Consider the following 14,293-nt stretch of genomic DNA (forward strand, 5'->3'; position numbering starts at 1 on the left):
TGTCATGGTGAAGGACCCAATCACCACTTTGCCACAGCTCAGGTCTCTTTCTTTTCACAGCATTACACAATTTTCTGAGGGTTTCAAGATAAACAAAACGATTAATTATTTGACCTTGTGGAAGGAATTCATAGTAGACGCCACCTTTACAGTCAAAGAAAACCGTAAGCGTGACCTTCACATTTGATTTGACTTGACGTGCTTTCTTGGGTCTTGGAGAGCCTTTTGATGTCCATTGTGATGATTGGGCTTTTGTTTCCACATCGTAACCAAAAACCCATGTCTCGTCTCCCGTAATGACATAATCCAAAAAGCTTTCGTTGTCATTTGCCTTTTGAAGAAGTTCCTCAGAAACATGAATTCGGTGTTGTTTTTGGTCTTCAGTCAACAGTTTTGGCACAAACTTTGCTGCAACACGACGCATTTGAAGTTTTTCAGTTAAAATTTCCTGACATGACCCAAATGAAATGTTACACTCTTCTGCCATTTCACGGATTGTTAGTCGACGGTCTGATCAACATTGTCATCATTGATTGACGTTGAAGGGCGTCCGGAACGAGCGTCGTCGTCTATGGATGTTCGGCCACCTTTAAACCTCTTGAACCACTGATGGCAGCATGATCGGCTTAGACATTCTTCACCAAAAGCCTCTTGTGATATCAGAAAACGTTTTGTTTAGTTTCACACAAAACTTCACACAAACACGTTGCTCTTCTTTCACATTCATTTTCATTAAACAAAAAAAATAGCCAAACTCTATAAAACTAATCTCAAACAAACTGTGCTAATGTTACTTTCAGTGATGTTATGATTGATCTGCAAACACAGCTGTGTTACTGTTGAGTCAGGGAATACAATGCTGCCAACCGCATCACTGTGAGACATTGCATTCCCATAGTATATAAAAAGTCCTGGAACTTTTTGATCACACGTCGTATAGGGGAGAAGATTATATAACAAGGTTAAATTTAATTTTCAAGTGACTTAAAACCAGTTAAATTACTAGATAATAATGATAAAATACTTTGGTAATTCTTACAATGCATTACTAACTATGCTTGATAGCAGAATGCAAGCAAAGTATTTTGCAGAACAGCTGACAACCAGATAAGATGTAACCTTGAGATTTTCTCTACGAGAATAAAGTTAATAACTGGTCATTAGCAATAATGTTAACTTTTATGTATGTAATTTTGTATTCTAGAATAGCTGCCTCTTGCAGTTTTACATCCTTATTTTTAGTCGTAGACTTATGAGATAAGTCTCATTCTTTAAATATGTAGTAAATATGCATCCAAACGCCTTTTAGTTAAAAAAATATCGTTATTGATCATTCAGAAAAAATATCAAATTTTGTTGTATTTCATTGTTTAAATATTCAAAAAGTGTATACTTAAAAAAAGAACTAAACAGCTTTTGGATGCATATTAATAATATCTTTAAAAAGAGACATCTCCAATAAAGTTATGGTCAAAAATAAGGGATAAAACTGCATGAGGTTTAACACTGTTCGTATGGAGAAGAACTCGAGGTCATTTTACTACGTCTGATTCTTAAGTAGAAGATTTCTGTTATCAATATAGTTTTGATACTCGTCAACAGAGTGCTACATTGATTTAGGTATCTTGTTTATTACCTATATTTTAACACATTAAACAGACCATACTGGGTCTGGGTAATTATTTAGAGTAAATCCGGCTTCCAGTTCCAGGGTATGGAAGAGGATTGAATTATGCCTTAAGTGGTACATGTATTATTCATTCTTTTCAGACTCACATTTTATTTCAGGTCTTGCACAAACGTGATCTAAACAAACTGAAAACCTTGCTGCAACGGCACAACCACAATCTTTTCTTGTTGTTGCAGCGGAAGTAAGTGAAAGTTTATCATTTTAGGAATTACTTAATGCATTATAATATTCCTCGTGTAAATGAAATGAAATGAAAAATTTTTTTTATTAGAGGCAAAGTTAGGACTATAAAGTCCTCACTATCACTGGATAGCATTTTTCAAACCCTTATTGATTATAGTAAAATTAGTTAATCAGTGAGTTTACAATGGAGAAATTTAAAATATACAGTATTTTTTAATTTTCTCAGAAAATTTGAGACAGTTCTAAAATATAAGATATAACCAATGAAATGTTACGTTTAGCACTATTAGTATGTCTAGTCCAATACCTGAATCTTATTTTGTTGTTTTCGGAATAAAATTATGCAACCCTGCTGATTTTTAAACTTCTGTATTTATTGCAGGTAGTTACAATAGTACAGGAATGGTGTACACTAATAAATAGATCTCCACCTTTAATGACTGATCATTATAACGCACTAGTATTGTTTACATTAAAGGAATGTTGCTGTTGTTTTAACAAATGTAGCCTTATTTAGAAATCATAGTCTCAGCATTCCTAAATCTTGAGCACTTCCTGTCTTGCAAACTTTCCCATTAATTTTCTACATGAAAATACTTTTCTTTTAACTGGATCATGAATCTTGGATCCACGAATTCTGATGACCATGAAGAAACAACCACCATAAATCTACGTGACCACAAACCCGTGGACAGAGATTGCAGGAATTTGTTGTTTGGCTGTGGTAACGGATATTATCACACTTACACCGGTGTGATTTAACTTAGCCACATGTAAAAAAAAATATATATAGGAAGCAATTAGTATGACTATACCGTACATGGCATACCCAGAAAGTAAGTGTACTTAGGCTCTCACGGCCAAATTTTGTTACATTGTCGTGTAGCGAGATTCCTCTCCGCAACAAGACCGGTATGAGGATAGTATGTTGATGTGACAGTACGTTTCGTGAAAAATGTCAATCCAATCTCTCGCCAAGTGTGAACTACGCTGTGTTATCTCATTTCAATGGTAAACTTCCCAATGAAAAAAATTCCCTTTAGCCTTCCCCCAGTACACTTACTTTCTGGATATACTTCATAATATTCTATATTATAATTCATTATAAATGGTATGAATCATTGAAAATTTATTTTGGTGCAGACAGCTGTTTGTGGTTGGGCTATTGTTGCATTGTGTTGCGTGTACATATGGTCATAATGAGAATTAATAGTAAAGTAGTAGGAGTATGGTTGTAGTATAAATTTTACAGAAGGTCACCATGAACAAAATGAAGTCTTTATTTTTATTGGTTTTTAATGCTATCTTAAAAAGGTTTAAAGCTTTAGAATGCTGAGTGTTGTGTTATGTTATAATTGTAAACTTTTCTGTGCAGAGAGGGATTTAATGAGATGACCAGTGGTAACAAGGTGCGCAGTGTATCGCGCAGCTTAGAGCAGCTGGTGGAGGAGTTGCCTGTGTTCTTGTTGCGTCTGGAGGAGGTAACAGCGGCTCTTGACGACAAGTTGGAATGGCGCGAGTTCAAGTTCTGCTTCAAGGTCGGCTCTTCCAAAGTCGTAAGTACTTACAAACATAAATATTTATTACATGAAATATACCTTACAAACCATCAAATGATTTCAGGCTTTTTTCATTCCAGTTATATTCTTAAAACATGGAGTGTTTGTTAAAATTATTCCTCAAACATTAGTCCCCAAAATACATTGGCACAGATAACCAATAACAGAATTTCTTGTATGTAAATATGGGCGTAAGGTTACTACTAATCCAATTAGCCAGTATCCAGTAGTATCCAATAAGCCAATTTGCCAAAACGGCTATTTATTTGTCAAGGATGGAATTTACAATACAATCAATAATTTTATACCATTTAACAATTATTTTTGTACAAAACACAAAACTCTAAAAAGAGAATAGCAGATTTGACTACTCAACCTTTTGAAACAGCAAGAAATCAATTAATATAAAGATACTCTCAGAAGTAGGTTCTCCAAAACGGAGCTTTGCTTGATAAGTCAAGAAGTTTTTTATTTCAGAATTGATTTTCATAAAATGTTGTAATATTTTTCAAGATTTCAAGCTTTTAAAACAAATTTTGTTGAATTTGAACAATCTTTGGCTTTGTAAAAATTGAATTTTAAAATTTCTTAAAATGTTATTAAACATCCTTTAATTTGAAGAAAAAATGAAGAATAGATTATCTGTAAATCTTTAAATAATAAATTATAATTTATAATCTATGGACTAGGAGAGACAATATACTTGGTGTCCCATAATTACGGGACCAAACTTGACCAAATTGTTCAGGAGGTCAAACTGAACAAAAATGTTATACAATGTATAGTCCTATCTTGCTTCGTTTACCTTAGATCGGCCATTTTGTTTTTTTACATACAATTAATTTTATTTTTAATACGGATTTACCGATTTTGTTAAAACTTGGCACAAATATTATAAACATAAACGTAAGTTGTAAAAAAAATATTTTTTGAAAATCTTCAAAATGGCGGCCATTAAAAAAAACTGTTGATTTTCAAGTTATTTAGGTTTTAATATTTGAAATGGCCGCCATTTTGAAAATACACATAAGATTAAAAAAAATATTTTTTTACAACTTATGGTCATGTTTATAATATTTATGCCAAGTTTCAACAAAATTGGTAAACCCATATTGAAAATAAAATTACTTGTATGTAAAAAACAAAATGGCCGATCTAACGTAAACGAAGCTAGATAGGACTATACATTATATGACATTTTTCGTTCAGTTTGACCTCCTGAACAATTTGGTGAAGTTTGGTCCTATAATTTTGGGACACCCAGTATATTATTTTCTACCGCAGTGTACACACTACAGTATCCAAATGATATTTCAAAATATTCAAATAGTTACACATAAATTATGCACTTTTAAATGTTGACACATTTGATTTATTTTGGTCTATTCTTGTATATATGTACATAATGAATAAATAAATGTGATTCTGATACTCTTTATTTCATTATTTTATTTCTGTGGTCCATTATATTATGTGAAATTAGAATTTTATTTCTGAAAAATTGTGACAAATTCGGAGCCAACAGATTTGGTCTCATTTAATCTCATTTGAATTCTCGTCACCTGATCATGATGGACATCAAAGTTTTACAGCTCACACCGCGTTGAAAGATTGCTTGCAACTTGCTGAATTATTTTGGTCTTGCTGTGGAAAATTATTTGCAGTCAACTGAAACTACAGTGTTTCCAATGTAGTGGGAACCTGAAGATGATATATACTGACCACGTAAGTGTAAGAACTAAGATTATTGTTGGATGTTACAGTCCGGGGTACTGCAGCGACTGCTAAATCACTGTGCTGTGGTGCAGCCAGTTCTGGCGCAGCTGTGCAGTCTCGTGGCCAGGGATGCGTTCACTCAGGCGCTCGCCAGCCTTGGCCTGGTCGACCCTGTCAAGTGTTCCTCTCACGACAATAACCACTCCACCCCCAATAAGACACATGCGCATTCTACACCCAAACATCATGGCTACAAGGTAATGTTAATTAGCAAGCAATGAAATTACTATAGTACAAGACATATCATTGCAAGCTTGCACTTATGGCTTAGACTATTAGCCATAAGCCAGGCTCGCAATGATGTGTCTTGTTCCGTAGATTTGGCTTGGAGCAGTCTTTAGAACGAGTGATACCCTTGATCAGGTAAATTTCCAAGAAACATAAGTTACCCAGTGGACAAGTTTAATCAATTATAAATGCTTAGTCACTTGCAATGCTCGAAGCTATGCCCCAACTTAACAAAAAACTATGAAACTACACAATCATGACTTACTCTGTTTTAGATTAAGTCTGTTTGAAAACAATTTTAGACTCTGTTGCATGACTGTTCTATTAGTTTTTTTTAATGAATGCATTCTTTCAAAGCACGATTATTCTTTGTTATAAATGTTTCAATACATATCAAATAACCAGCCAACACAGCACACATGCACAAAGCAATGCAAAAATTCTAAAGGCCATTATTGACAAAATTTTGTTTTTGGTTGTTATTAATGGCATCACTTGATGCAGAAAAAAATAGATGCATCATAACTGAGCGTTGCTCAGTATAGGGCATACAGAGATTTTTTGTTGTTCTCTTAGGACAACAAGCTGAGAAATTGTATTTAGTCTTAAAAGGATCTTTGCGCTGCTTCCAGAGTGACAGAATATTCTGGAATGGTAAGGTTGGAGTAGAAGCTGTCTCCTGTCAAGATCCATGGGGAAGGATTTTGGGCATTATCTCAGTCATGTCTCCATGGAAGAAAGGGGAAACCAGTTCTGAACCAGCCTCATCAGTCAAAGCAGTCAGGGGTGGCACACCCTTATGTCTAGGCTAGCAACAGCTTTTAAACACTTGGAGAGCCATGTCGACCCCAACAGTCATCTACTGCAGTAAACTATTCCTATCGATCTACTCTTGCACCCCAATATCTCGACATTGCGATTAGTGATGTGCCGCTCCTGGACATTCATATGGTTGCCCAGATTTAAGAGACATTAGTTTTTGCTATAGTGTAGGTTCAGCTAAAAAGGTATAAACTAGCCAGAAGCGAATTCTTCTGGGATTTCTTATATAGAAAAGAATTAGTATCTTTCATATTAATAGAAATTATAGTAAAGAGATATAGAACCACAAGTATTGAGCACAGTGATACTGCATATGTTGATGTTGTAAACATTGTATACGGGTTGTTACAGTTGAACCTGGTGGAGTGCCTATGTGTGCCGCCGCTGTCTCGCAACAGTCGACTTTCAGCCGCAGCAATCCAGTTGCTGCGGTCAGGGTCTGGAACGGATATGGTCTTTGAGGTTGTTCCTTCCCCAGGTATGTACTTTAGGTAGAACAGTGGTTTCGGTAAACTAGGAGTGAGAAATATTTGATCATTTAACATCAAGTTCTTCTACAAACTATCAACAAGTTTAATTTTGTAATATCCAAATTTATGAAGGATTGATTTAGTACGATGTGTAGGTGAATCATGCCACTGAATAGTGATTTTCAATATGACATATGCAATTTAAAATAATGTCTCTAATTAAAGTAACGATTCTGAGTAAAATGGATAATTTAAAAGACTAAAATAATTTTGAGATATTTACAATAATTATGTTTCAAAATTAAGATATAATATTCTGAAAACTGGTATCTGTTGTCATATCAAAGAACTTAGACCAAGGTTAACTATTTTATCCTATAATATAGAAGGCGGAATATGTTGCCAATATTTTGACAATCAAAAACAGTAGATGTTCACATTTCTATAATTTATTGCTCTCATACTTCAACACAAGCCTTTAAATTCAGCAATTTTCATTTGGAAATATGGAAAGACACACTCTCCAGACTCCACAGGGCAGTCTTTTCACACCAGTCTGGCAATTTGCATGTTTAGACGAGCAAATGCTGGTCTCATTAAACTAGTAAAATCAGTTCAATTGGATTGATGTTAAATTGAAAATTGTTATTATTGGATTATAGAATTACACACTCAAGATAATAGCTTTAATCCCTTGAGTACTGGTCATATTTCATAGGGACATGCTGGAAATGCTAGGGTATTTTTGCCATAAAGCATGCATTTACAAAAACATTATAAATTTTGTATTTTAAAGATATCAAGTTAATTGTATTGTATTTTTACTTTAAATTAACTGTAAATTCATGTGTAAACCCAAAACTATAGCTGATTACAAAAAAAAGAAGAAATAACATTATGAAACGATATTAACAACTTTAATCACTGCAACATAGAAAATCTTCAATAAAATAATCTAGTCCCTGGTTGAGATAAACAAATTCTAAAACAAAAGTAACTCAAACACTGTACTTTAGCATGAAATGAAAAATTTGGTTCAGGAACATGTCACATACTAACTTCAAAACTATATGTACACTATGTACAAGATAAAACAAAAAATGCAAAAGCAATTTGTATAGACCTTAATTTCTAGCAGCAGAAGTACCTCTCTTTTACCTTAATTGTTGAACAACACTTGAATATTATATCTAATAAATAATGTAATGTAAATCTAACCTAAAAACAGGTAACAATTACACACAATGTAAACAAAGACAGGGTATCTGCCCTGATACTAGACCGAATCATCGTTAGCTTTGTTATTCAAGGCCACAGACTTCAAAGTTACGAAAAGTAAACATACAAATGATACATCGATGGTAAGTGAGACTATCGAACATTGCAACATCCAAATATGAGACATTTTGAATGTGTAATCTCAATATAATTGAGTGTCCATGCTATACAGATGTTGGCAATGAAAGGGTTAAGATGTCCATAATGAGACCAAATTCTGAATATTTGGAACCACCTGGTTAAGAATAAGGGTTAACCCTATGCACTTCGAAGGCAGTATTTATAATTTGTCCTTGGAGATAGTATAGTCAGCTCTACTGGCCGCCGCCACCATTTTTTTGGAAGAGTGGATTAATTTTTGTTGTAATGTTACCTCAGCTTGTATGTCTAACTGTACCGGCCAATAAACATAGCAGTTATTTTCTAATATTCACTTTGTTTTATGATGAATGGTGAGTGCTGAAATCTGTCGAGCAGCTTTATTTTAAAGTAATTTTTTAAGTAAATTTTTAATTAAGCTATAATTCTTCGCTAAACATTGACTGTGCAAATAAGACAAACGACGCGTAGAGAGCCTATACACTGAAGTGATAGAAGGGATAGAAACTTAGAAAATTTTACTAGAAGACATATTGTGCTAACTATTCTAGACTTCGCATAGGTATATGTTTTTAAAAGTTTTATTCCATAAAAAATTAAAAATAGTTCATGTCTGAGTACAACATAATTGTAAAAGCCTACTTTATAACATTTTATTTACATATCTATGTTAACATGTACGTATAAGAGCCAAATTTCCTAAATATATGTTTATCTTTTTATTAGAAAGATTAATTAAAAATAAATTTTAAATTAGTTTTCATTTCTTCTTTAATAATTTAAAATCACTATGCAAAAAAGGTTGAGGAATTTGAAAAGTAATTCCGATCTAGGGAGGCTAACAACAAATATTATACGAGTTGCGAAGACAAACTACGGCAAAACTTACGTGAGCTGTCTGCAACCTTGGTGTGGCCAGTGCTGCTGGCCTTTCGAGCGCAAAGGGTTAAGATGGTAATTTAATCACAACAAAAAATATAATGTTCCAATTATGTACTCAAAGACAGTACACTTGTACCTGTCTCGTATAAAAGTTTGACCTTCATCAGATCACAGGTTTCCAAGTTAAGTCAATTTTAAAAGTTGCAGTTTTGTTGAAAAGCGCCAAAAAGCATTATCTTTTTCATTGTTATAAAAATAAAAACTGGAAGTTATTGCTTGTAAAAAATATTAATATACAGTAATTCCCACTATTGTAGCTCTACTGGTTAGTTTGTGGTTGACTATTTAGACTTTTTGAACGAGAGTAGTCTCTGGTTATACAAATAATTTAATACACTACCTTAAAACACAAAAAGGTGTCAAAAAAAACTTAAAACTTTTTACCTGAACTTAATGTAGTCATTCCAGAAAACACTCACATTACACAATTACTAATTATTTTCAGTAGAAAAATAATACAAAAGTGGACAATAACAAAGACAGTAAAACTATACGTTAGTTGCTTGAAAAAATCATTTATAGTTTATTTGTTGTCCTTCAATAATCATCTTCAACTGTCTCCTTCAATATTCTATATAAAAAATATTCACTAGTTCATACTGATTAATAAGATATGAACATATATTTCTTTTGTAAACACTGTAACATAATTTAAATGTTTCAATAAAATTAAAAAAACATTAATGTGTGTAATAAAATTGTCAATATATTGTTTTATTCATAGAACTAAACCATGTTATTTGTGAGGTTAATAAAGAAAAAAAAAATTAAATTGCCTTCTTTTGATGTTGACAACACTGTTGCAGAGGGAGGAGAGAGTGTCATCAACCAAGTGGGGGTTGAGGTGGCCAGTGGGGTGGTGCCAGGAGAGGAGGCCTGCAGTATTAGTGCTCATAGGGTAGTGGTGGCGGCGCGATGTGACTGGTTCCGCAGAGCACTATTATCAGGCATGCGGGAGGCCATAGACAGGTACGCAGAGACAACAAGTGTTATTTATTAGTGTGACATTATTCTATGTGGTTTTAAAATTAATTTAAGTGGAAATAAAATAATTTTAATATTTTTAGAGATCTCTTGAGTCTTACTTAAAAACATTGGAGTATTGCTGGATTATTCTAAAGCCTTTGATTCCATTATCGTGAGATGATGCTATTTATAGATTTGTTGAGGGAGTGATTAAAACCATATTTAGGTTGAAAACAGTAGGTTACTAAACTTTGCATTGAGACATCTCAGCTTCACTTTTAAATTGCAGGGTGTTCCTCAGGGTAGTTGCCTTGGACCAATCCTATTCGCCAGCTGTGTGCAATATTGTTCTGATCATTTGTATGCGGACGATTGCCAACTGCAGTTGTTGTTTGAGTTTGGAAAGGCTTCAATGGCCAATGATCAAAACAACTCTGACCTTCAACATGTCAGTACAGTGGTCTTAAGCTCAATGCAAGCAAGTGTTCAGCTCTCCTTGTAGCCTCACACAATATGCTATAGACCCTCGCTGATAGTGGAGTCGCGATTATGCTCAAAGGTGGAAATCTGACCGTGTATGACAAGGTTAAGTTCTTCGGAGTTGTGCTTGACTGTAACCTTACATTCTCTGATCACATCACTAACGCCTCACAGGGTGCACTTGGCAGACTGAGGGACCTGTACAGGTCAAATCAAATCAAATCAAATCTTTAATTGCTCGTCACAATTACACATTGTATGGCAAACGTCAGAATTAATTATAAATTTAAAACTCGCATACCACATTACCACCACGTCCAAACTTACATAATTTTCATGCATTCCAGTCTCATTCATTCATCGCCAATCTCAACCCACTTTCAGCGCTGGAGTCAGTCATCGAATTGGGCGGTTAAAACGCCAGAAACTCGTCAACGCTGTAGAATGCATTTGACACCAGGAAGCGCTTAAGACGAGCTTTTGACGCTTTGGGCGTTTGTAATAAAATTTGGCAAACTGTTGATGAAATGAACACCTGCCTGCGAAGGCAAGTGCTCATAAACCACCGTTCTGTGTCTTCCAGTACGGTAGTTATCTCTGCCTCTAGTCTCATACCCGTGTATGTCACGTCCCCTGGTTAGGGCACATTTAGACAAACAGAACCAAGATGTTTATAAAATGTAGAGACTGGGTAAAGTCAACAGTTGCAAAGTTTTGAATGCTGTCCTGCACGACTCTCTGAAATTCAACTTTGCGATGATACGAATAGCTTTTTTTTTGCAATTTGAACACCCTCAGGAAATTATTGCCTGTACAGGCCCCCCACAACACCACTCCATAGGAAAGGTGAGAGTGAATTAGCCCATAATATGCCGCAATCAATACCTGACTGGGGCAGTACCGGGCCAAGGACCTCAAAACATATATTCCTGAGGACAGTTTGGCGCACACATGGTCAATGTGATTATTCCATGTCAACCCTCGATCGAGGAGTATTCCAAGGAATTTTGAGGAGTAGACTTCTTCCAATATGGAATCTGCCAACATGACGGCTGACCCACATTGGGAGTCCGTTGGACGCAGTGTGAAATTCAAAACGTTGGATTTCGAAGAATTCGTTTTGAAGGTTGAGACTATTGAAATATTGCACACAATTGTTGATATCTACGAAGGATTGTAGCTCCAAACCTTCTTGTGTGTTATCTCTGAAACAGAGAGTCGTGTCATCAGCATACTGCACAATTTTACCATGCAGCAGCGATGAATGTACGTCGTTGACGTATATCAGGAAAAGGATTGGACTGAGTATAGAGCCCTGAGGGACTCCATAACTCAGTTGAATTGGTTTAGAGGTTTAGAGCACTGCTGCCGGTATCTGCCAAGCTTCAGCTCACACAGTTAACTCTCCTGTTGGCATTTTATTACCGCTATCCAGCCTATGGGAACAGAATTTCAGCGGTAGACATTGATAGAATCCAAAAAATGCAAAATTCAGTCATCGGGTAGGTTTGTAATCTCCTTTCTGATCATTTATCTCCTTTCTGGGATGTTATCAATATGCTCCCAATGGAAGTAGTGTGCCGGATTTTGACATGGTGCATGGTCCATAAGACTCTTATCCTGGAAGAGCCACAGTACCTAAGTGAGAGGTTCTTGTTTCATGGTGAGGTTTTTCAGTGTAGCACCTGTCAGAATGGAGAGCTTCACTTTCCTAAAGTGAGACTTGAAGTCGGGAGGAAGAGCTTTTCATACTTTGGCTCCAAGTTATTTCATTGCCTGCCTTTACGGATTAAAAGTATTGTTTAATTTATTAATATTATTTAAAACAACTTTTTAACACATCATGATGAATACTCAGCTGTAAGCACAGCATTCATAATATAAGTTTTAATTTGACTTAAAAACACTCAAGCACAATTTAAAAAGAGGGCACTTTTCAAGAAAGAAATCCCATTAACAATATATTTTCATTATCAGTTAGTAAAACCAAACATAAAACTTTACATTTTTCAAACATTGGTGACATCACTGCTGACAACTGAAAGTTTTATTCAACTCAAACTTCACTTTGCTAGACACACTTCCAACACAACATTATTGACAACACAAGCTGCAGAAGGCAGATAGAGTTAAAAAGTAGGTCAAAGAGAAGGGAGTGTTGCCAGAAGCTTGGAAGCTGATAATTGATAACCAGGCCTCTACTCAGTATTGTTACCAGTAGGTATTTGCTGTATTATCTATAAATGAAGTTCCTGATATCTGACACTATTATATTTTTCTGATAATTAAAACTGATTATAGAATTCTATTTACATATCTCACTATCAGGACAACAGCAATCAGACAAAGCTAGCATTAAAAACTGTACTCCTTTTGACATCTACATTATCAATAAAGATTTTCTATCTTAATGTTTTTATAAAAATACACTGTTTAACTGAACGCTTACGTTATTGATGTGACCATTGACATCGCAGGAAGATCACAGTGTTTGACACGTCGCCATCGCTGTTCTCCGTGCTGTTAGACTATCTGTACTGTGGCCGTCTGGACACTGGAAGCTTCTCGGTGGACCAGCTGGCGGACCTGATGTTAATGGCGGACCGCTACGAGGTGGACTCGCTCAAGACTGCCTGTGAACATGGCCTAAGCACACACATAGACCATGACTCAGTCCTGTATTTCCTGAGCATGGGCGACCAGTTCAACGCTAAACACCTTCGGGTTAGTCTTTCTCCGTAATTTTTAACTTTTCTTAACTGTACAATAACCAAGACCAGGATAATTGAAAACCTAAGGGAAACATCACTAATACTGTCTTCACAATTTTAAAATTATAAATAATTTTATTTGTACAAAATTATTGTAAATATGCAATAAAAATTTGTATTAACTCACAAAACATATATTTTTAGGATATGAAAGTAATATCCAAAAGCTTAAGAAAATCTATTTTAATTTTTATGACTAAAAAAAATTAAAAAAAAAAAAAAAACTGTATATAAAATGTAGTAATACATAATAAAAGCTATTTTAAAATTCTGTTCACTTTTGTTACATTCATGTAAGGTGCATTCAAACAAACATTTACTTTCAGGCTATAAGTTTTGAATAAGAATGCATTTGTCAAGTTTTGAATAAGAATGCATTTGTCATTCCAGTAAAATTTAATACTTCAGAAGAAAATGATTGCATCTCTTTTTAGAATATCTTTATTAATATCTGTATTTTTTAATCTTAGTCATTTTAGCACATTTCTTATAACATACACACTTATTCTATTAAACTGTAAATAATATACAATTTTTTTTATTTTTCAGAGTTCATGTTTGAATTTTATATCACAAAATCCAGACATCATGGATTCTGAACTGTTTGAAGAACTGCCTCAAAACTTGCAAGCTGAGATTTACGATCTAGTCATTTGGGCTTATCCTCCAAGGTATTGTATTATTTTTAAAAATCATACTTGCAGTGCAATCTTTGATTTTTTAATGGAGGTAAAATTGTTCAAGTGGAGGAAAAAATGGCGTTCGAGTCAGTCACTTCAGGCAGTTTTGCTGCAATAAAGTGAAGTTTGTACCACAGACAGAATCAGATTAGAAATTAGAATTAGAATTAGACAGATTAGAAACATCTGCGTAACTTTATTTTTATGTCTATTCTCATGTTTAATGATAATACTTACATAATTGGAATGCTTATAGCTGAGCTAAATATGTACAGATTCAATCCTGTCTGTGACAGTAGCACATTTTATCAGTACCTTGCACTGTATCGACTCTTTCCCTTATTCTTTT

The 14,293-nt window shown here is 34.5% G+C and overlaps 1 protein-coding gene across 1 annotated transcript in view; it reads left to right on the top strand.

The window, feature by feature from the left end:
• LOC124370870 overlaps positions 1-14,293 on the top strand; it is a 57,653-nt gene that overhangs the window by 32,625 nt on the left and 10,735 nt on the right. The window contains exons 9-15 of the mRNA XM_046829173.1: positions 1,789-1,871; positions 3,249-3,429; positions 5,196-5,405; positions 6,610-6,736; positions 9,854-10,016; positions 12,971-13,217; positions 13,814-13,935. Coding sequence (XP_046685129.1) covers positions 1,789-1,871; positions 3,249-3,429; positions 5,196-5,405; positions 6,610-6,736; positions 9,854-10,016; positions 12,971-13,217; positions 13,814-13,935 — 1,133 coding nt within the window. The remainder of the gene's footprint in view (positions 1-1,788; positions 1,872-3,248; positions 3,430-5,195; positions 5,406-6,609; positions 6,737-9,853; positions 10,017-12,970; positions 13,218-13,813; positions 13,936-14,293) is intronic.

Source organism: Homalodisca vitripennis, unplaced genomic scaffold (genome assembly GCF_021130785.1).
Source record: "Homalodisca vitripennis isolate AUS2020 unplaced genomic scaffold, UT_GWSS_2.1 ScUCBcl_583;HRSCAF=2921, whole genome shotgun sequence".
NCBI classification, from domain to species: Eukaryota; Metazoa; Arthropoda; class Insecta; order Hemiptera; family Cicadellidae; genus Homalodisca; species Homalodisca vitripennis.